At 43.1% G+C, this 23,805-nt stretch overlaps 2 protein-coding genes across 5 annotated transcripts in view; both read left to right on the forward strand.

Annotated features, from left to right (window-relative positions):
• Positions 1–4,699, forward strand: part of pkn1a (protein kinase N1a) — a 40,616-nt gene extending 35,917 nt beyond the window's left edge. For both annotated transcript variants that reach the window (XM_034545193.1, XM_034545185.1), the window contains 7 exons: positions 7–183; positions 959–1,021; positions 1,270–1,346; positions 1,460–1,602; positions 2,482–2,589; positions 2,731–2,811; positions 2,976–4,699. In XM_034545193.1, coding sequence (XP_034401084.1) covers positions 7–183; positions 959–1,021; positions 1,270–1,346; positions 1,460–1,602; positions 2,482–2,589; positions 2,731–2,811; positions 2,976–3,179 — 853 coding nt within the window. In that variant the 3' untranslated portion in view covers positions 3,180–4,699. The remainder of the gene's footprint in view (positions 1–6; positions 184–958; positions 1,022–1,269; positions 1,347–1,459; positions 1,603–2,481; positions 2,590–2,730; positions 2,812–2,975) is intronic.
• A 1,968-nt stretch (positions 4,700–6,667) lies between these two features.
• Positions 6,668–19,884, forward strand: map2k7 (mitogen-activated protein kinase kinase 7). 3 transcript variants are annotated; one of them, XM_034540137.1, is made up of 13 exons: positions 6,735–6,881; positions 8,427–8,474; positions 10,505–10,649; positions 11,101–11,167; positions 12,347–12,460; positions 13,418–13,537; positions 13,711–13,818; positions 13,896–14,075; positions 14,170–14,250; positions 14,754–14,896; positions 15,241–15,286; positions 15,394–15,533; positions 17,686–19,884. In XM_034540137.1, the coding sequence occupies exons 1-13, from the start codon at positions 6,758–6,760 to the stop codon at positions 17,762–17,764; spliced, it is 1,395 nt and encodes a 464-aa protein (XP_034396028.1). In that variant the 5' UTR covers positions 6,735–6,757; the 3' UTR covers positions 17,765–19,884. The 3 variants fall into 3 exon arrangements, with proteins under 3 accessions (XP_034395858.1, XP_034395948.1, XP_034396028.1); XM_034540057.1 differs by having other exon boundaries at positions 6,725–6,881; positions 15,394–19,884; XM_034539967.1 differs by lacking the exon at positions 8,427–8,474 and having other exon boundaries at positions 6,668–6,881; positions 15,394–19,884.
• The last annotated feature ends 3,921 nt before the right edge of the window (positions 19,885–23,805 follow it).

The raw sequence follows: 23,805 nt of genomic DNA on the forward strand, positions 1-23,805 counted from the left end.
CTGCAGTCTAATGTGCGAGAAGCGCATCTTTGAGGTTGTGAACCTGTCGCACCATCCCTTCCTGGTCAACCTGTTTGCGTGCTTCCAGACTCCGGAGCACGTGTGTTTTGTTATGGAGTACACGGCAGGAGGCGACCTGATGATGCACATCCACACAGACGTCTTCACCGAGCCGCGAGCCGTGTACGTAACATCTGCGTGTGTGTGTTTGTGAAAGAGAAAATGCTAAATGGAGTCTTGATAACTGTGATAAGTGAGTCTGTAAACACACATATCCTGTAAAGCCCCGATAGCAGGTGAGATAAGTTCAACCAATTTCAGGGTTTTTCAAGTTTGTGAATTACTTTAAATCTCAAAATATTCAGAGTTTTTAACCAAAGGAAAATTAAAAAGGGCATTTGATACTGAAATGATCTTAAGTTTGGATAATATCAACTTTATCTATCTGGGACATTTGATATTTACAATACATTTTGTCCCCCTTTTACTTTTGAATCGCACTAGAGGGGGATCTTTTTGTGGTCTTTATAAACAGGACGAACGATCAGAGACTAAAAGCTGTGTCAATGTACATGTGGGCATGCAAGTGTTGTTATAAGACAGACTTTAACAGTGGTATTGTATCGAAGTGCATCATACCAGGACGTGTGACTCGTATTTTTTTCCTCCTGTGTATAGAATATAATAAAAACATTCAATCTCATTGAAGGTGCCGCACACCCCACAGGTGTTTTCAATGGTTCTGTCTGTTAGCTCAGGACCTTTTTAAAAGAATAAAAGCCCTGGTTTGTAAATGTTGTCCTTCAGTAAACATGTCCAAAACCAAACGCCTACAACTTTGACATTAAACACATGGTAGTTGTAGTAGTGTGTCCATTTGTTGTTTCAGTTTTGTACTTCTTATGTATTTAACATTTTATTGCAGTGTAGTAATAATGTTTCTTTGGTTTGACTTCAGGTTTTATGCGGCCTGCGTAGTTCTTGGACTTCAGTTCCTCCACGACCACAAGATTGTGTATAGGTGAGTGGAACCCTCACAAACCGGTTTCTTCACCTATCCATTCAAATCTGTTCAGCCCAATGGAGAAGCTTGCTATACATTAGCATGCTAATGTTAGCAGTTAGCTTAAAGCAGTACAGTCTCACTGAGCAGCCAGCATGACTTTACTGAACTCTTTTTTTTAAACTCTTTTAAACTGTACTCTCAGTGCTTGTTGAAATGCTGCAACGACCCACGATGATACATCTTTAATGTTCTTTCTCGTTCAGAGACCTCAAGCTCGACAACCTGCTGCTAGACACCGACGGTTATGTTAAGATCGCTGACTTTGGACTGTGTAAAGAAGGTGGAGATCGATGTTTCTCACAGATGGGCTCATTTAAAAACAAAAGTAAAGATAATAATTCTATAAGCTTTCCGCCACAAACGCGGTTTCATGTTTCTGCGTCGTGTTTGTAGGAATGGGCTTTGGGGACCGGACCAGTACCTTCTGTGGGACTCCAGAGTTCTTGGCCCCAGAGGTCCTAACGGATACATCCTACACCCGGGCAGTAGACTGGTGGGGGCTGGGGGTCCTAATCTACGAAATGTTGGTGGGAGAGGTGAGATTCAAGTACACACTCGCATACACAAGGTTCTCTCTCTGGGGTGCCATCTGAAGGAAGCTTTGTCTGAGCTCGCATTACCAACTCGTTAGTTTACGGGGTTTAGAATTGGCTCGCCAACCATTTGTGGCTCGCAGACCATTTTTCTTGAAAATAAATTGAGATCATTTGTTTTGTATTTTTAATGTAAATAAGGTGCCAAAGCACCTAAAAAGGGTTCAAATAGATTGAAAGAGCTTTTTTAATAAAATTTAAAAAAGTGCAAGAGTAGGATTCTCCAAAACCTCCGACCTGTGTTTATGAATCATTCCAACATTTAAGTAACTGGAGCGTTAATGGTATCTAAAACCACAACTAACAAGATGTTACCAAAGCATGTACACCTAAAATGCAGTTGCAGCTGTTAGTAAATGCAGTAGAATATCAGATTGTGTCATTAATGTGCCAAGTTAATTTAATAAGTTGATAAGTCAGTTAATAAATATAAAGAATTTTAAAGAAGAGTATTTATTTTAATCTGATCGATATTATTCATGTTAATATTTAGTAACCGTCCACTGGCCTCCTGTCATTTAGCAAAGCAGGTTGAGTAATACCTGCTGTAAACACCATATATATCATACACAACACTGGCCAAGAGCAAAAGTACATTGATTTCATATTGATTAATGGTAAATGTGTAATGTAAATATAATAATTAATGTTATTGCAAGTGCACTGAAGTCTTGCTTTAGTCTTAATTTATTTATACTCTAGCTTGGTGTTTACAATCAATAACCACATGTTGACTCTGGTCAACACATTCATTTGTGAAATTAAATTCTGTAAAATGGATTGTATTGAATGAAGTGCGTCTGCGTGTGTGTGTGTCGGTAGTCTCCATTCCCAGGAGATGATGAAGAGGAGGTGTTTGACAGCATTGTGAATGATGAAGTCCGCTATCCACGCTTCCTGTCCACTGAGGCTATCGGCATCATGAGGAGGGTAAGCATACTCGCACATGAATACCCAAAGACACAATGTCACCTTCTCTTGCTAAATTCAGCACCCGAGAACACTACGTGCACATGAACCATTTATTATTCACCAACGTGTGTGTGTCTGTGTGTGTGTTTTCATGAGCAGCTGTTAAGGAGGAACCCAGAGAGAAGACTGGGATCTGGTGAAAAGGATGCAGAAGAAGTGAAGAAGCAGCCATTTTTCAGAGTAAGTACACTGTTTTGTGATTGTTTTTATGTATACGTGTGGGGAGGAGTAAGCGTAGTGTGGATAAGGGGGAAGACGGTTGTTTACCAAGCATTACTTGTCCTTCTTGACACACCTGCAGATTCTGATTATATCTCTGTCTCTTTATCTCCGTCTGCCTCCAGAATGTGGACTGGGAGGCGTTGCTGCAAAGGAAGGCGCCCCCTCCCTTCATCCCCTCCATTGTCGGCAAGGAAGACGTCAGCAACTTCGACGAGGAGTTCACCACCGAAGCTCCGGCGCTCACGCCGCCACGTGAGCCCCGCGTGCTCTCCCGCAAAGACCAGGACAGCTTCCGGGAATTTGACTACGTCTCTGACCTCTGCTAGTGGATGCTCACGGACCTGAGAGGAATGTTCCACTTTTGAAAAGCCTCAAGGCGGTTTTCGTCTGAGCGGGACGACGGTCTCAACTGACTGTGTGTCTGCTGTCGATTTTACACTGTGAATGAATGCGGAGAAACCAGAGGCAGTCGGTCTCTGGTGTGTCTGTATGTGTGTTTGTGTGTGTGTGTGTCTGCGGCGTTTTAAAGATGGAGGACTGAGAAAATAAAAGCACGGCCGGATAGCCGGGGTGAAATGTTGGACAAACGAAGGCCCCCCCCTCCCCAATCATTGTACAGCACACCAGGGACTTGTGTATCTTTTACAAACATTAGCCTTTTAAAATGCCTCCTCCCATCGTCTCATGCGTCTGTGAACTCATGAGCAGCTGTGAGAGGAGGTGATGTTAAATGTTTTGGGGGGTGGGGGGGTTGTTTCAAGGCCTCTCATACTAATGCCTTACATTTGTATTTGATCCACAGAAAAGCATTTGTTTTTTATTTTGTGGCCCTTTGTATCCAGCAGCAGGACGAGGGACCCGATGCAGGAAAACAAGAGAATCTGCTCGCTAGAGCGGAAACGGTGACCTCGCATTCAGAGTGACTTTGTACTCGAAGCTTTCCCAGCAGTCGGTGTTGATTATGACACAAATTATTCGTTACCTATGGGGTTAAAAAAAACAACACTTTCTTACTTATCTTTGGACCTTTACCAACTACTTTTAAAAAATGTGTGCTGCTCTGATTTTAATTTGTGCCACAAGCGTTACAAGAGCGATTTGTAAAGACGGTCGCCTCCTCGGTGCATTATTCAATACCCACCACAGACCTTTGAATTGGATATCTGGGCATGACACACAGTTTGATATAAAACAGATGTAGCCGACACAGAATCACAAACATCAGCATAAAAGCTACGTGGCAAGCAGGTTATGCTATTTCACTCTTTTTATCATTGGGGGGGAAAAACACTAAAGACTTGATGTAGGAGTAACATTATGGTGTCTGTTTGAGACACCTTCATCCAGTTATCGTCATGCTTGGAGAGTTTTGTAAACATTAAGTAAGTAATTTCCCTCCAAGACACTTTTTTTTATCTGACTTCAAACTCGACAAACATTGTCTCTAAGGGTTGTTTTGGTGTCTGTTTTAAGGACTGAAGCACCAACAGCTTCCATCACAGAGATGAATTAATCTGTTTCAGCTGAAACGGATCGATAGTTATTCAATCTGAGTGAAGTCACAAACGGAGCTTGCTGCAGTGATGGCGGCTTTAGATTCCAGCGAAACAAGTTATGTTGGCAATACATTTCTAATTGGACAATATCATTTGAAACGGGATGCTCAATGTTGGAAAATATGAGCCAGTAGAAATAAACTTCTGTCTGACTTTACCATCTGAATACAGGAGAGGTTTGTCGTCAAGCTGTATGTATGAGGGTGTGGATTTTACTTATCTTGTGTATGATGATACAAAACCCTGTGAGAGATGACTTATTTTATAAAGAAAACATGGAGTGAAACTTCTGTCTGTTGTCACGTGTTTGGGAGTGTTCATTCAAACAAAGGAACGGATTTCGGACACCAGAAAGGCAAGTAAAAAAAAGTATTGTTTTTTTAATTTTATGGAATAACAATCAATAGTATGTCAAACCGTATATGACGGCACATAAAGCATGTGCATCTTAATTAAAGTTCAAAAAAGTACCGGCATCTTTGTAACAGTCTTATTAAACAATAACGGCGTAGTTCTGTCCACGTTGAAGCTTCCTTCAATTCAGTTTATTTTGTATAGCCCACGATTACAAATTGGCCTCAGAGGGCTTTACAATCTGTACACATACGACATCCAGGACCTCACATCGGATCAGGAAGAACTCCCCAAAAAAAACCTTTGACAGGAAAAAGGGAAGAAACCTTCAGGAGAGCAACAGAGGAGGATCCCTCTCCCCGGATGGACAGAAGCAATAGATGTCATGTGTTCAGATGAACAGTGTTACAGAGTTACAACACATTCAATGAATATGACAGAAATTATGAATAATTCGTAGTAGGCATGGACCACGATCCAGACCTCCGCAATCCATGAAATAAAAGGAGGTAGAGAGGGGGGGCGGGGTGCATCAGCAGGGCCACGGAAGGAGGCCGGCCCACCAGGCACCAGACACAGCCAGGTCCAATGGACCCTATGAGACATGAAGTCACAACGACTCCGGGGAGGAAGCAGAGTTAATAAGGTGCAATGGAGAGATGTAAATTCATCCATAAGGAGAGAGAGAAGAGGAGATAGGTGCTCAGTGTATCCTAAAAAATCTCCCAGCAGCCTATAAGCCTACAGCAGCATATCAAGGGGCTCGACCAGGGCAAACCTGAGACAGCCCTATAACTATAAGAGCTATTAAACAGGAAAGTCTTAAGTCTGTTCTTAAATATGGTGACTGTCTGCCTCCCGGACTGAAAGTGGAAGCTGGTTCCATAAAAGAGGAGCTTGATAACCTTAAATGGTTGTTGAGCCTTTGTTAACCGAGCATTGGCAATTCATATGTCAATATTAGTGAACAGGTTATTGTACACTTTGAATGGTTGTCATTCATAATTACAGAACACGGGGAGGAAAGTCTTGTTTTCTTTTTGTTCATAAATAAAAAGACTTATGGGCAAACGGGATCATCTGAATATATCTTTTATAAATGTCTGCTCCCAACAGCAAAAGACATTTCTGAGAAAATGGTACTAAACCTTCTCGGGGCAGGAGTTAAGACAAAGGATGTTTCAAAATATACGACGAAGACGTGTTTTTAATAGGAAAACTGTGATGCTTTTCACATGTTCCTAATGTGACATGCACAATACCAGGACCCCCAAAACTGAAGCTGCTAAATGGAATTCCGACTTTTCTTTGATTATACAGAGTTTTGGGCTAATTGTTAATCATCAATTGATTAATTTGTCATCAATGATTGTCGAAATTGTTTCAGCTTTATTGGACTTATTTACTTGCCCGTGGTGCAGTGCATCATATCAAAGTACTCACCCGAGGTTAACAAAAGAACTCCAGGTCTACTTAATCACATTGTCCTGGAGCTCGCGACCAAAACACACGCTCTTCTTCAGCAAAAGGGGTTGGCTCAGTTGCCACTAAACTGTCAATGGTTCAACTTTAGATGATTTTTAAGTTTTAACACTTGCAGTCCATGACAACTAAGCCAACCCCATCTGCTCATGATATGTAGTTTGAAAGCCCCAGAACAAGCACGTTCTGGGGCTTGAGTTGAGATCATTTCAAGTGTCCAGATCCACGTCTGTGTGTTGCATGTGGAAGTCCTTTATTGGTCGGACTGAGCAAACTCCATTGCATGCAGTGTGACATGAAAGCTCCAGACCGAGAAAGTAGACCTTGAGCTGCTTCTGCCTGGCTCAATAATATCCCTACTTGTACGTCCTCGTGATGAATTATTGAGTCCTGACTGTTGTGTTTCGTGCGGTCACGTGTCTCCAGCCTCAGAGAGCCAGCCGCTGGTCCACCCGGCCACAGAGGGGAGTCGAGAGCTCTGCTGGGAGCTACATGGTGCTCAGTTTTTCAAGATGTCGTCGCTGGAGCAGAGGCTGTCGCGGATCGAGGAGAAACTAAAGCAGGAAAATGAAGAAGCTCGCCGGAGAATCGACCTCAACATCGACATGAGTCCACAGCGATCACGCCCGAGGCCCAGTGAGTGTCCACCGGTGGTTACCGGGGAGTCGGTAACGGGCAGAATAGCAGGGGGAAAAGATCGGAGGGGCGGAGGGGCTCCTAGCTCCGACGTGCTAACCGTCTCTAGCTAGCTACATAAACAAACACCGACTCCGCGCGCTCGCGCCGTTTCACCGTCACGTTACCGACTTAACGAGCGGTGTCATGTCCAGAGGGAGTAAAGCGAGACGGGTGGAATACAAACGACGTGCTGTCACGAGGTGTCTCGCGAGCAGTCGCGTCCCGAAACCTGCTCCGCTTCTCTGTCCTGTCAAACGAGCTAACGAGCTAACGAGCTAGCAGCCGGAGTGATACTCTGCTTCGGGCCCCGCGGTCCGTCTGCTCGTGAACCCCCTCGGAGGGAACATTCACGCACGGCTCATCTGCGGGTTCACCTCACTATTGAGCAGCGGGTTCGTGCGTGACTCCTGCGGCAAAGTCACACCCCCATGCCGGCTTTGACCCTTGAGAAAACAGCCGCTGGCTCGTGGCAGCCGTTGGATCCGCCTAACGTTCAGCACACGGTAACCAACGAGCCGGTTACGTTGCTGCATGAACGACCACTTCACACTCGGTGGTTCGGGTCCAGCCCGCTGATCACTTATTGTCGGGTTCCGGTCGTTGTGACGTTATCATCTTCCCAGTGCGGCACGGGGACAGAGGTCACTCAGTCCTGCAGAGCCGTTCACCACAAAACGGCTTCTTTCCCTTTTTCTGTTTCGAGAAAAAATGAAAGGCTGGTACTATTCTGTAATTTCCTAATTGTCAACTAATTTTAGGATTAGTCCTCATCTGGGCGACTGTGGGTCAGTGGTTAGCAGGTCCGTCTTTCAATCAGGGGGTTGGCGGTTCAATCCCCGCCCTAGTGGATTTGTCCTTGAGCAAGACACTTAACCCCGAATTGCTCCCCGTGTATGGATGCAACATGTATAGTGTCTTTGAGTACCTTTTTAAAAAGCGCTATATAAATTAAATGGATTATTATTATCTATTCATTACAGTGAACATGGGCACTACGGTTTATTTTTGAGCTGATGTGCACCACACGGCTGCTCCAAATACTTATTAGGGCACCACATGTGCATTAATCTGAAGTTGTAAAGCGTGCTACAGTGCAGTTAAGGAAATAATGGAGCCTCTTTTTCTCAATTACAACAATATGTTTGTGACCTGCTTTTAAGGATTCAGTATCAACCAGTGAGGAGGGGGCTTCATGCCGCAGACGTGGTGGTGGAAGTCAAAGTATTTGAAAGTGCTGATTTTGGTCTTTTCAAAGGATTTATTGACGATTAGATAAAGATGCAATGGAGACGGTGCTTATCCTCTAATGTACACTGCTCATATTTTAGTGTTTTATTTCTGTGTGAAGAGAACAAGGGACTTATAAAGAAGAAAGTGTGTTTTATTTTTTTCTTCTTCCCTATTTGTTATATGATGCAGTGTGTGTGCGTGTGTGTGGTCCTCAGTAGAACAGTAATGTGTGTGTGTGTGTGTGTGTGTGTATATTCTTTTCCCTCCGTCTAGTCATCGTGATCCAGCTCAGTCCTGCTCCAGCCCCTTCCCAGCGTGCAGGTATCATTCAATCCATCGCTCTCTGCCACTGCACCTCTCTTTCTCACCCGTTTCTCCTCCCATCCCCACCTCCCTTATCTTTGGATTTCTTTTTTTTCTTTAAATCCCATCAGAGATAAACACAGGCAGTTCCCTCCATTTTCACAAGCTAGGTGTCCTTCCTTTGCTCACATTTTGTCTTTTTAACACTTTTATGCACGTTTCATACATCCAGTCTAATTTCATAGTCTTAAAAAAAAAAAAAGAGTGTATTAATAACGTTGAACAGCGTAAACACTTACACACATACTTAGTTTCTTATTCCTAATCTCACACCATTATCTAATATGTTTACTCCTGAGTGAGAACCCCCACTGACGGGTAGAACTTAAACCCACGTCTGTGAAACCAGTCTTGATATTTAAGCCCATCTGTTATGTCGATCCTCCCCTCAAATCACGTCCCCTCTCCATCTTTCCATTCTGACTCCTCTCTCTTGTCAGTGTGTGTCGATGCCAGTGGCAGGGCAGTGTTGGTGTGCCTTGATGTTCACTGTGTGTGTGTGTGTGTGTGTGTGTGTGTGTCAGATGATTAACCTTCGTTTTGCTGGAGGCGGAGAGTCACGGTGCATGCACGCTTTTACTGCACGACACAATGTTTTGGGTTGCGTTTTCTTCGACACAACCTCTAATAATACAGCATCCCCACTGGTCCGTCTGCAGGAGTGCCGCTCGTTCTCCCTCCCTTTCCTTTGTGTGGCGACTGAGGACTTCCTGTCCGAGTCGGACTGACCGACTGTTTGACTTCCAGCTTAGTCTGTGCTATGCAGTTTTGGCCGAATTTCTCCTCTCTCTCTCTCTATCTCTGTGTTTGATGTTGTTTGCCTGTTATTTGTCCTCTGGCATCCCCCCCACCCTTTTTGCAGCAGCACTGTGTGAGCTGGAGGCGGTGCCTGCGAGAATCTGTGTTTGTGTGTCTCCATCTGGAGCCAGCTGAACTCTGGAGATGCGTCCTGTGCCAAAGACTGCCTGAGTCGTTCTTCCTCTCCACACTAACCCCTCCTCCTCTTCACTAACTGAATCTCCCCTTGCAGGCTGATCCATCCACAGGTGACTCAGAAGAGCTGCCAGCCTTCTGCCACAAAAACTATAACAATGTTAATGATAATGATGATAACAGCCACAACGTGTTTTGCAAATTGGTTCCGAACATTTCAAAGGAAACATTTTTTTCATGGAGTGAAATTAATAACTAATTTAATAACTTGACTTTAGATTGTCGACCTGAAATTGTTCTTCATTTGAGAACGAGTCCGTGCTTGCTTGTACGTACACCTGATTATTACAAGGTCAGCTGAGTTTTCCTTGTCCTTGAGTGCATGATTTAGACTTCTGGGGCGAGACGCACGCTGCGACAGCCAGTCGGTTGAGAGCGGGACCTACAACTGTCAGTGTTGTCCAGGGTCCTAAAGCCATCTTGGGATACCAATTAGGCTGAGTGGCTCTGTGTGGATAATGGTGGCTTCAATGTCAAACATTTGTCCAACTTGGGTTTTATTTTCATTGTTGCGGCCGTCGGTTCTCTCGGTTCTGATAACATTGTAGTCGCCAAAATAAATCTCTGACATTTGGAAGCACGAAGGAAATACAAGAAGTAAAATTATGATATAGTTTAAAAAAAAAAAAAGAAATACCCAGCTCGGCCATATGGGAATTGCAAAATGAATAACCAAACCGATTACATTTCACAGATTGGCTTGCATTCTTTTCCCCATGAGACACAACATGTGAAGGTTTCGGAGAAAAAGGAAATGCTCAGTCAAAGAGCACATTGAGATGTGTTCAACAAATGTAATAAAGCACAAATAATAACACATGATCCCCTTTTGGTGCACAACAGCTTTAAACCACGAAAACGGTGGCGTCAGGGAAGCATAAATAAACCGAGTCATCTTACAACTTCTGGCATGCTGGCCTTGGGTGAAAAAAACCACACTGCCATTCATTCTGTTCTCCTCTCTGTTTCTAATGTGTCATGTCCTCTCCCACCAGCCCTCCAGCTGCCACTGGCCAACGATGGAGGCAGCCGATCATCGTCTACAGAGAGCTCGCCTCAGCACCACCCCTACCCCAGCCGCCCGCGACACATGCTCACCCTGCCCACACCTCCGTACGGCCTGCAGAAGAGCTTAGAGAAGTATGTGGACACCCGCTGATGTTCATCTGAGCATCAGCACTGAGGAACTGTGTTCACGGTCAATTCTTATTGTGTTTGTGGCATACTGTAAGTAAACGCCTCTTTTTGTTGAAAATAGGTATACAGGATAGAATTAAATGACTTACTGCTGTTGTGAAATAGTGAACAAATAAATTATTAAAAGAATATGCAATAGATTTTTTTAATTTAGAATGAATAACTTTTGTTATTTTTTAAGTAGATGGAATTAATATAATTAGTATTGTGCCTCTCAATGAAACTCAGGCTATCGTACCAGTGAAACGCAACAGTCACAGGGATCTTATTTATGTATGTATATATATATATATATATATATATATATATATATAAAAAAATAAAGAATTTATACTTTGCATATCGTTTCCGCTCCCTCACATTGTGTGTTATTGTATGTGTTTCGTGTCCACAGTGCAGAGATTGACCAGAAACTGCAGGAGATCATGAAACAGACGGGTTACCTGAAGATCGATGGTCAGGTGAGATGTGACACGTGACGACACATGTCGAGTTTCTCTCGTCTGGAAATGCGAGTGCCCTCCATGTGATGCATTACATGAGAGGTCACGAGGCAGGGGATATTTGATATTTGCCAAAGTCTGATGATTCGTATTCCTCTGTGCCATTTATTTCTGTTGTCCAAAATCTATTAAAGACCCCTACATGTGCACAGGGTGTTCCTTCAAGACCACGGACATGGGCACTGTAGTTTATTTTGAATCAGTCCCACATACTCCGTCCTGCTGCTGTAAATACTCCCAACGGAGTTAAGTGTGTATTCATCCACAGCTGAAAATAGTCCCCACCAAATATACGTGCGACACCTGTTTCCTAGAAAATACGTCGGAAATTACTTTTATATTTGTGAGTTGTGTTGAAAGATTCATATTTTCAGTAGGAGCCGATGGATGAGGGAAAGGAAAGTAACGCATTGTTGGTTTTAGAAAAATGAGAAAAAGTTTCTTTCCAGAGGGATTTTCTCAACAGTTGTTTGTTCTCTTCAGTATTCAGAAATAATCTTTTTCACTATGGTTAACAAGCAGCTAGTCTGTATTTTAAAAACCATGTCGAGGTTAAAACCCTTTCAAAGCAAACCACTCCACTCCCCTGAAGGGTCTTTGAGGAGAGCAAACAAGGACAACAACATTATTCTCTCTTTGACAATAAACAGAATATTATAAACGGATATGTGTTGTTTTCATCTACCAAGATTAAATAGTGCTTGACTGTGGGTTGAACCATTTAGTTTTTTTCTTCCTCCAGCCTCCAGGCCAGTCAGGGTTTTAAGATGCTGGAGAAAATTGACTCATCTCCGCTGATTGTTTTTACTTCCTCTCATTAGCCCAGAGGGGTCGCTGCATCAAGCACTCGATGAGACGCCACTCGCAGCATCTCAGTCGCACCATGATTTAATTTTAACGAAGCAGGAGGAGGGGAGGGGGGCGATCGTATGGCCAATGGGGGAGCAGCTTAACTCATCAAAACATAACTGAATGAGCCAGAGAGGTTTACTGTTGCCTCACGAAGCAGAAAATCTGAACTGGCCTCTCGTCTATTTTTAGCCGCAATGTTTGTTTGCATAGAAACAACAAAAAAACAAAATGGTCTTCTTCATCATCCAAATTCTCGTTTTGTCGTGTGCGTTTGTCCGTCCACAGCGGTATCCAGCCGAGGTGACGGACCTGATCAGCGAGGGGGAGATCGGCAGCGGAACCTGTGGGCAGGTCTTCAAAGTGCGATTCAAGAAGACCGGCCATGTCATTGCTGTCAAAGTAGGAACTTTATGCACTCAACCGTTCACTGTTCATTAATCAGCACTGATTATGCTCTAACATACCTACTGAAAGGCCCACTAACATTTGATACGTTGATGAGAAGCAAAGAGAGCAAATGCATAGCTTAGGTTTAGATTTAATGGGACCAAAAGGTTTTATAGCCATGTCATAAGTTTATTGTTAGGATCCACATGGGGCAACATCTACATATTGATGGGACAGTTGGTTTGATACAGGACACAATCGGTACATAGACAGCCCTAAACAATGATGAAACCTTACTACCTAAATAATGTCACTTTCAGTTTGAAGCTGGAGCCGGTTACAGCTTCCAATCAGTGGAGGCTCTGTTCAGAACCGTGTCTTTCACAACATGTGCTTTGCTTTTGTTTTGGGAAGACCCATTTAAATGAATTGACACCATCTTAGCATTCCTTGTGAGCTGCTATAGCGTTTGTGAGGAGTGTATTTAAGTTATCTTTGACAGGTAGATCATTTGCCATAGCTCTTCTTAATATGAGCATTGTGTAACTATTGTAGTGAAGTCGATGATATGTAGGAACACAGAGTAATATGTGTCTTGTCTTGAGGCTTATTTTCAGAATGCAGGAAAGAATTCCCCACAAAGACTTCAGTCAACAAGATATATATATATATATATATATATATATATATATATATATATATATATATATATATATATATATATATATATACACACACACACACACAGCAGGAGCTCCACGCTAGCCCCGGCTTAGCGCTCTAATTTCCTGTTGTGACTAATTTACCAACACGGTGGCAGTAATAACCCCACATAACGACCCTCCTATTTAAGAGATGACTTAATTGTAGCCGTCGAGCTGTTTAACAACTAGGATAGTCAATCGGCTCACCAGAGGAGTCTTTGTTGTGTGATTTTCTAATGGCTTGTTTCTCTGCGTGTTTCACCAGCAAATGCGCCGCACAGGAAACAAGGATGAGAACAAGAGGATCCTGATGGACCTGGACGTGGTGCTGAAGAGTCATGACTGCCCGTACATCATCCAGTGCTACGGCGCCATAGTTACCAGCGTGGGTGTACCCAAAATACTTACACAGGCACCTTTTAAACAAACTGCAGCCTCGGGTTTAGTGTTGCGCAATGCAGTGGGACTGCCTTTACTCTTACATGTCAGTAAACTCCACTGTGGGGCCTCCTGAACTGCTAAAAGCTGGATGTGTATGTGTGTTGTATACGTGTGCAGACAGATGTATTCATCGCCATGGAGCTGATGGGAACCTGTGCTGAGAAGCTGAAGAAGAGAATCCAGGGCCCCATCCCAGAGCGAATCCTTGGAAAGATGACCGTGGCAGTAAGTGGCAGAAACACAAAATGTGACACTGGATTTTTGTTGTCGTATTCTTACCGTGTGTTGTGTTTCCGTTCCAGATAGTGAAGGCGTTGCTGTACCTGAAAGAGAAACACGGTGTCATCCACCGGGACGTCAAACCCTCCAACATCCTCCTGGATGCGAAAGGTCAGATCAAACTGTGCGACTTCGGCATCAGCGGACGCCTCGTCGACTCCAAGGCCAAGACCCGCAGCGCCGGCTGTGCTGCCTACATGGCGGTGAGTGAAAAGCATTCAAAAATGCAAACAGGAAAATATCAAGTAGACACATGATCACCGTAACCAAGTGTTCCCTGATCTTGTGTTCTTGCAGCCTGAGAGAATAGACCCTCCGGATCCCACCAAACCTGACTATGACATCCGAGCAGACGTGTGGAGCCTTGGCATCTCTCTGGTAAAACATTTTATGACCATGAAAGAAGTGTACTTGCATGTGTCCATTACATGAATGTCAATATCACGTGAATATTTGCGCCGTAAGATACAGAGGGAGCCGCTGAACAGTTGGTGTGTGTGATATTAGGTTGTAGTCTGACACGCACAGTGTAAACAGAGTCAGCATGGTGCTCTGATGCACTGACCTCAGACCAGCGTTCACAATGACAAGGCATTATTTTTGAGGCTAGGGATGTGTTGCCTCATTTGAGTTTGCAGTCATAGCGTCAACCATTTACTTTAAAGCGGTGAACAGAGACACAAGTGGTAATCTGATGACACACAGCAGACCTGGATGAATACGTAAAAATAAATGCTAATTATCTGTTGTTATACTATTGTTCCATATAAAATACATCCATGGGCCGTCCCGGGAGATACGTGGCCTTATGCACTGTTCATTATTAGCATCGCCTTTGCTGTCGATGACGGTGGATGTCATTGGCTCCTTGTGTCCTCTAGGTGGAGCTGGCCACGGGACAGTTTCCCTACAAGAACTGCAAGACAGACTTTGAGGTTCTGACCAAAGTGCTGCAGGAAGATCCTCCTCTGCTGCCTCTCGGCATGGGCTTCTCCCTCGACTTCCAGTCCTTCGTCAAAGACTGGTGAGTACAAATCTCTACTCAAAGCTCCTCAGGTCATCAGGTGGGGGTATTCTGACTCGTATAGAAAAAGATCCCGGTGCTTTGAGCTTCTTTGGACCTCTTCTCTGGAACAAACTGCCTGATGACCTGAGATCTGTCAAAACTGTGTCCACATTCAAGAGCAAACATAGTTTTCTCAGGCTCCTTCTTTGCTACTATGTGTGTGCATGTCTGTAACAACCTTTTGGATGGTGGGTGTTTTTTTAATTTGAATTATTATAGCCTGTGTTGCTGTCTGCACTTGTCCCTGTTAAGAAATGTTTTATATTTGCCGTGACTTCAAAAGTATCGTTTAAAATTCACAGCCTCACAAAGGATCACAGAAAAAGGCCAAAATACCACCAGCTGCTGGTAAGAAACCAGTCATACTGAGCAACAAATGTTCCGATGAGATTCGCCAGAATTACCCGAAGGTGAAATGTAACCAAACTGTCTCCGTGGCTGTCGCCCTCATCCAGGAGCATAGTTTCATTCGGCGGTACGAGGTGCTGGACGTAGACGTGGCCGGTTGGTTCCAGGCGGTGATGGATCGCACCGAGTCGCCTCGCAGCAGCCAGTGTTACAGCCATCAGCACCAGCTCCACTCGCTCTTCAGTAGGTAGCCTAGCTCAGCCCATCGCTAGCTTAGCCAGACGCTAGTCTTTGCCAAGCCCAGAGTCAGTCTGTCCTCGTCTAGCCTAGCGTCGGCAGCTAAGCCTTGCGTTCGCTCCGGCCCGCCTGTCCATCTGTCCACGGATAGTCCTGAAGAGCCCAGAGAGGAGAGGACTGATGGATGGATGGCGCTGGTGGTTCTGTTAATCAGTGTGTTGAATCTGGACAGACAGACAAGGGGGGGGGAGAGGAGAAGATGCACACTGTAGTTAGCTTCATTAGTTTTTACACGTCTCATGTCACGCACAAACTGTGTATCTCGTATGCGTTTCCACATTTCATCCACCCATCACTCGTTTGTCTCCCACATTTCTGTCTCAAGCATTGATCCAAGCCGTTGGATTAGTCAACAGAGTAGTCACTACACACTGGAACAAAGCATCGGCTACTTCAGCCAACATGAATCTGTCTTGTACATAAACGTTGAGGAGGACACAACAATGTCCGGTGCAGTTATGCTTCTTCAGGTGTTTCTACTATCACACATTCTCAGGCTGAATCTGTGTGCGTGCGTGCGTGCGTGTAGGGATAAATATCAAGACAGTCACTGGTTGTTTTTAATAAGTGAGCTTATCTTTCCTAGCTGTTTATTCACCTTCACACTACACCCGTTACACACACACACACACACCTTTATGTATTAATCTATTGGCTGTGCGTCATTTTTAACATGCAAGGGTAGTAACTCATTAACTTTGAAATTAAATGTGTTTAAAATACCATCAATGTATTTAGCAGCTGCAATTGGGAAAAACCGGATGAAAAAGACTTACAAAAAAATGAGTGTTGTATTCTAGCTTTGTAGAAAAAGAGGCGTTTATGGTTTTGTTTTTGTTTTGAGACGTAGATATACTAAAAGAGATGGAGGGATACTAAGAAGAGAAAAAAGGTGCGTTAGAAAGGAGGAGACTCTTTCTAGCAGTGTGAGAGAAAAGCAGAGAAAGTAAGAAGAAGGAGGAGTCGTACTCCCGTTGATGAACATTTGGAAATTCGAGGATCCGTTAATAGTGAGCTAAAAATGGGAGCAGAATGTTTGTTTTTCCTTGAAGGCAGAGAACGGGAGCTTATCTTGTACAAAGAATATACATGGAGTAGATCTTACTGCCTGTGGAGCTTTTCTTCTCTGTGTAGAGATGTAGACCTGCTTCAGACATCGAGAAACAGTCCTAAAGCACGTGTTGGTGTTTTCAGAACCTAGAGCGGGGGTCTCAAACTACTACGTCATGGGGTCTCAAACTACTACGTCATGGGGTCTCAAACTACTACGTCATGGGGTCTCAAACTACTACGTCATGGGGTATCACTACGTCATGGGGTCTCACTACGTCATGGGGTCTCAAACTACTACGTCATGGGGTATCACTACGTCATGGGGTCTCACTACGTCATGGGGTCTCAAACTACTACGTCATGGGGTCTCACTACGTCATGGGGTCTCACTACGTCATGGGGTCTCAAACTACTACGTCATGGGGTCAGATCAAACGCATGTTTTGAATTCACTCTTTAAGTCTGCCTCTCAAATCCGTCTGTTGTGTTTTTACCCTTTATAGTCTATTCGGCCTTTTGCAAAGTAATTATTCACTTTTTCCAGGGCTGCAAGTACCAATCGCAATACCCTCCCCCAATCGTTAATCATCTCCTAAATATTTTTGTAATTAATCATTCAGTTGGAAACATTTTCAAGAGTCCAAGAGTTGGTGTCTTTTGTAAAAAAGAACTGCTGTCTTTTAAGACAAAGAAAAGCAGAAAATCTTCAATCTTCTAAAATCAATAAATCTTTTCAAAATGTAGCTCGAATCTTAATCGTTTGGTTTTAATCATGAAATCGTAAGCAATCGAGCACAGACGGTTTCAACATTTTATTGTTTTAAATTTAGAGTTAATAAGTGCGACAGTTTGCCCCCCCAACTGTGAGAACGAAGGAGCGTTAGCGTTGTGCAAAGAACTAGGAGAAAACCACCTGACCAGTCGCGTGACTTTTGAGACCCCCGAACTAGAGGACTATTAAAATACAACCTGAGTGCGTCCGGCAGCATAAACCGGGCACACGAAACTGGCAATGTGTTTTGAAGTCTCAGTCTCTGGAGACTGAGCAGAGTCCCGGTGCCAACACCTGCTAGATGTGCAGACTCGAACCTCCCGCGCCCCGTCACGCACCAAATCACTGGGATGTGAGAAACGACGGAGAGAGGGAAACCGTTAAGTGTCACGAGAGCGAGAGATTCAGGAAGGTTGTCGTGATGGCAGAAAAGGATGAGTGGAAGTGAGAGAAGGAGGGAGAGAGAGAGAGAGAGGTGGGGAGGAAGACAGGGAGGATAAAGAGTGTGTTTGGAAGTTAAGGAAAAGTCTGGGACAAACCGGAGTTTGACGACAGGACGCGAGTGAGTGACCAAGGAGAGAGGAAACGAGGAAGGCAGCCCGAGTTTCACAGGACTGTGAAGCACGAGCGCTGAGGCCAGTTGGATATTTGTAAAAAGCTTTCATGGTGTTGCACCGACCTACCAATTACGAGTTTAGCGAGTGAGTTAGCGCGTTGTCTTTATAATGTTTACGGTTTCCGTTTGAACAATGTTATTTATTTACATTGCTACTGCTGCTACTTTGTATTGCTTTAGACGCTGCTGTCACTTCTTTTTCCCCAAAGGACAAATACTTTATTCTTTTTTTTTTTCTTCAAAGCCAAATAAGTGAAAAATAATGCAATGTCGACAATTGTTACCAAATACAGAGAAAGTCTGAAGAGAGCAAAAGCAAGTGAGAGATAGATTAGAAGAGAGAGAGGGGAGTACAAGTACTAACAAACTATAACCACGTGGCACCTCGTATGGGCCTCTACGTACTGGAAGTAGTTCATCGTTTATATATGCTGACGTCACACTAAATTGTAGTGTCGATACGATTGGAGGGGGAGTCTGTCTGTCCAGATGCTTTTTGTCTCAACCATCCTTCACTCCGTCCATCCGTCAGTCCGTCTGTCCACAGGTCGCCTGCAAGCTTGACAACCTGGACAGTCAACACCAAAGGTGTCCACAACTCAACAGAAATACGAAAGAGCGTTGTTGTTTTTGTTGTGACTATTGTTATTGACCTTTATAATTGATTACTCTCAGCTACGATATATATATGAAATCTGTATAGATAGTGGGTGGGTGGGGCAGTGCTGTGTGAGTCATTACTGTACAGTGGGAGACAAGACAGACAGGGAGGGGGAGGGGCCAAGCAATACAACCAGCTGGCGCATCCCTCTACTCAGTGAATCCGCTTGTTAGGGGCCTGCATCAGGAAGTAAGTCCACCTCCGCCCGGCTGTCTGTGGCCCAGAACACGAGCGGCATGCTGTCTGTCACACAGCTGCCCATCAACTGGCTCCGTTTCCCAATCCGGCCATGAGCGTGTTCATGGGAAAGAGCTCCTGGTCACGAGTCAGGGAAGGTTAGTTTTTCCATCGAGATGAAACACAATTATCATCACACAGCAGGAGTAGAATGAGTAAGACTTATAGTTGGGCTAATGGTTATCTAGGTCTTTACAAAAACAAGTCAGTGCAGTTAAAAAAAAAAATACTTTCATGTTTCAACTGTGTGTTGTTACTTTTCAGCCGACGCATACACAGATACTGATACATTTGCAATAAGCCGGCATCTGCCTGGTCAATTTATTGGTTTTGCGCTACCAATTTTCCCTTTTAAAAAAAAAATAAATAACCTTGACGACCATCGGGCTTACTTTTCAAGCTCGGGAAAGGGCAGATCCCCTGCTTACCCCGGCTGAGCGTGAGCCACCACCCAGACATCAACTTTTGGAGTTGAGTCCAAAGATGGCTTTCTTCTTGATGCAGGCCCCTGAGCAGGTGTGGCTCCGTTAGCTCACGCTCACTTGTGTCTGAACACACAGCGCGTGTGTGAGTGTGTCGTAAAACCCATCTGTAAGTAATCCAAATATCATCTTCACTATGCAGTCATTCAATCTACATCAGTTTGCGTCGATGGGGATTTAAAAAAAAAAAAAAAGACGGATAAACTGGAGTCGGTGTTTTCCTGTTCAAGCCCCACCCACTCCAGTGTGATTAAACATCAGCGAGTTCAGAGAAAAGAGAGAGAGCAGATATGTTTTGAATGAGCTGACAAATATTTAAGGATTGTATTGGGGTTCGGGGAGGGACGCGGGGGTTTGTAGTTTTGGGGAGATACAGATCAATGCTGTAAAGTATATCAATTGCATGTTATTTGTCACCGTTGAAACTGCCATTGTTTTTTTTCTGTTTGTTTTCTTCCAAGACAACGGTGGGGTGGGGATGCACAAAACTTTATCCTTATTTATAATTTGTACACACACATATATATATATATATATATATATATATATATATATATATATAGTCTGTATGTTTGTTTTCGTTTTGAAATTGTTGAATTATTGTGTACACATTTTCTTGCCTTTTTATTTTTAATGTTCTGTCAACTTTGCAATATATATTTTTACCCTTCACTCGTCATGGAGGAGGAGCTGTATCAATAATAGCCGGCAGTGTTAGAAAACGTCCTGTTTCCCTTCATTCTTTCAGGTGTGTGTGTGTGTGTGTGTGTGTGTGTGTGTGTGTGTGTGTGTGTGTGTGTGTGTGTGTGTGTGTGTGTGTGTTCATCTACCAAAAGTCTTTATTGATGGTGATTATTATTATTAGCTTTTATTTTTGTCCATTGTTTTTTTTTTTTTTTATTCTGATTACTGTCTTTGTTGTTATTATTATTATTATTATTATTATTCAGGGCAAAGATGACACCAAATTGAACAAAAAAATAAATGGGTGATCCCAGACCGTGCTGAGAACTGGACATTGTTGTCCGTCTTTCTGAGGTTTTTTTTTTTACTGGCGAGGTGGAGCAATGGCTTTTGTCACCGTTACGCTGTCTGTCTGTCCACCTTGTTTACACCGCCACAAAAAGATAACCTCTGAACTGAAAGTCTAATAGTATTTTTCTATTATATGTTTTTCTTTGATCAGATATCATGATCAATTTATGTTACCCCAGTTTGGGTTCAAACATTTTGTGCTGTTATTTAATTTCTTTTTTCTTCTCATCCCTTCCCACTGCTTTTTGATTCTATTTCATGAGTATTATTCTATTTTTATTCTTTCTGGTTTGTCTGATGCTGTATTAGGGAGCTGATTGGTCAAATACCAGTTATTTTTTTTCCTAATGCTGAAACTGTTGTGACTGATGTTGTACTTGTGATGTTTTTTTGTTTGTTTTTGTTTTGTTTTGCGTTGCAGATTTGGGATTGTTGTGCAGAGAGGAGAATATTGAGTGTTTTCCTTATTTCCTTTAAGTCACAGCAGTTATTTTATCAATCATAGATCTGTGACACAGAGCAAGAAAAATGATTTAACAGTGTATTTTTTTCACTGATATTTATTTATTGGTCATTTGTATGTTTTTGTTGTTTTTTATTATGGTTTTATGTGAATTGCTTTTTGTGGAGGGCAAACGGGACTTGACGCAGAGGAGCAGCCTCTCATTGGCGTTTTACATTGTGTAGAGAAAGCTAAATATTGTATCCAGCCATCACACTAACATTCAGTCTATAAAGAAACAGATCGACAGGTCGAAATAGAAACCTACAGCTCAGTAAGGTGCACTGTTTCTGGCTTTCCTGTGTCTGTCAGACTTATTTTGCTTACCGTTTACTGTTCTCTCAGAAGGCCCCAACAAACAAACTGCTCATGGTTCAATGTAGCCACGGCATGATAGTGCTTTGCTAAAACTCAGTTGTATTGTTTGAAACTTGTATGGTTTTTAATCTGAATGCCAGCTACAAAGCAGACTAGATTTGTTTTGTTTTTTAGTTGAAGGTATTCCAGCTGATGATAAGTACTATGATAGTGGACTGATTGGCTTGTTATTAACCTGCACTCTCCGTTAGCGAGGTGGGACACCCTTGACAAACCTCAATGAAACATCATTGAGGTTTGTTGCTTGTTTTTTTTAATTTACTTTTAAAGAAATGCAATCTAGATTGCATGATTTCGCTCGTTTGCAGGTCGGGGGAAGGATTGACGGCAGTCTCCGCTGTTGCAGTTCAAAAGCTTCTTGTATGTACGACATCATGGATTTATTGTCTTGACAGTTGTATGAATCGACACAGCTTAACTGCCTTTTTTGTTTTGTTTCCTCTTTTTGTTTTGTGTTTTGGCTGTATTTTATTTCCCCCCCCCCCTTCCCCCAGCCTCCTTTCAAACAGAATAAATGCCATTATATTGTGAATACCTCAGGATTTTTTTGGAGAAAAAAAATAATAAAACCCTTAAAAATCAAATAAATAAATAAATAAAAACTCATAAAAAGTTGATGTGTCATGGTGGCTTTTTTTCTTTCTTTCTTTTTCAGCAAGAGGGTTTCATTACGTTTTGAAACGGTAATCACGTGTTATGTAGGAGGATTCTGACTATTATGGATTCACATTACACATACATTACAGGCTGTATAGCACTCGTTACAAATAAATTGATGTAAACTTGACTATTCAATGTTCTCAGACTCAATATTCTAGATTTCCTGTTTTTGTTTTCCACCGGTCTACGATAAACAAATGTCCTTACAGGCGTGAACATGCAGCTAAAATAATCTCCAAATGTGGACCACTCTTCAGCTTGTAATTGAAAGCTTCGTCCACTGCAGGGTGCCCTATTCATTCAGAGACTGATGACTCCATGGCTGGTGTTGCGGTGCCATGTATCACACACACCAACACAGGCAGAGGAAAATAGTGAGACATCTTTCTGTCACTGTTTCAAATGAACCCCAATGTATTTTAGTGGGGCAGCGGGTGTGATCCATGGACTGGATTTGGAGGGGTGTTGTCCCCGTTCCTCTAAAAATAACGTGGACTCACCGTCGGTCCCATCTGCCTTCTAGACGCCAAACACAAGCAGGCCGATGTGCTCAAACACGTCAGAATAAACTCTCATGCAGTCCTACTCTGACAGTCCTCCGCCTCTCTTCCTGTTACGGCCTCTGCACTTTCCCCCCAATTCACCACAATTACCAGCCTGACTTAACATGTTTCGACTCGACTGCTGCTTCTCTTCGAAAGCTTACTCAACAGATGATGCATATTTTAACTAACTTGAAGCATCCACACTGTTGGTGTGTATTATACAGAAAAGTATTATCATCTTAGACGGATGCCATTATGAGGTGTGTGTGTGCGTGTGACTGATTCTGTCCTGAGGTGAGCAACAGGAAGCAGCCTTATATGTGAGGTGGTGTAAGAAAAGACTGTGCCCTGTGGCTGCAGAAATTAACCAACAGGATGACGAACGAGTGAAAGAATAGAGCTACGAATAGACACTTTGAACGGTGTGCGCATTTAAGGCAGAAAGATGTATACTGAATTTTCATTTGCAGAATTGAAGCAACACTCTTCCTCAGTGGTAACTGCTGAGCTGAATTTAGGTAAAGAGCTGAATAGGAAAATATGTCAGTAATATTTAAATATTCAGAAACACACTACCTGTATATAATATAGGAGAGGCAGGAGGCTTTTGTATCTTAAGCAGAGTGGACGGAGGCTGAACAGTTAAAGAGTTCCCATTCTGCCTCAAAACAGTACCTGAAAGCACTAATGGTTATTGGTTATTTGTGTGTGTGTGTGTGTGTGTGTGTGTGTGTGTGTGTGTGTATGTGTGTGTGTGTGTGTCCTTGCTCTGTCTCATTCATGCTGCCACATGCTGCCCCTGCATCTTTATCAGTTCATCTTTGATGTGTGACAGATCTTATACAGCAGCGGGTAATGACAGGATTTGAGAAGAAACCTTACACCCACACTGCAAAAACACAACAATAGGCCACGCCTCCCTCCACCTCTGCTCTTTCTGCAGATCGTACTCTCTCTCTCTCTCTCTCTCTCTCTGTCCTCGCTCTGACCATATATGGTAGGAAATGAAACCAAAAGCTCATTGGTGGATGGGAGACAAAGTGCAGGTAGATATTCCCCCTTGTTTGGGGTACGTTGTGTTAAGATTATATCATTTGTTCTTTTCTTTATTTATGTTACGCAAGTTGCTTTTGATTTTGTTTTTACAAAGAGAACAAAATACCAGTGCAAAGTTGTCCTGTGGGACAATTGTGAACTGCATTGTATTTCACCGACATTGGACCCACGGCCTTGTCTCTAAAACCATTGAGACATACAAATATACTATATATATATATATAT

The sequence above is a fragment of the Cyclopterus lumpus genome, chromosome 1 (assembly GCF_009769545.1).
Source record: "Cyclopterus lumpus isolate fCycLum1 chromosome 1, fCycLum1.pri, whole genome shotgun sequence".
Lineage (NCBI taxonomy): Eukaryota > Metazoa > Chordata > Actinopteri > Perciformes > Cyclopteridae > Cyclopterus > Cyclopterus lumpus.

Bases quoted from the DNA above. Each gene is read 5' to 3' on its own strand.
- map2k7 (XM_034540137.1), top strand. From the start codon at position 6,758: ATGTCGTCGCTGGAGCAGAGGCTGTCGCGGATCGAGGAGAAACTAAAG. The intron at 8,475-10,504 runs GTATCATTCAAT...CTCTCCCACCAG, and splicing joins AGCCCCTTCCCAGCGTGCAG to CCCTCCAGCTGCCACTGGCC. The intron at 14,897-15,240 runs GTGAGTACAAAT...TAAAATTCACAG, and splicing joins CAGTCCTTCGTCAAAGACTG to CCTCACAAAGGATCACAGAA.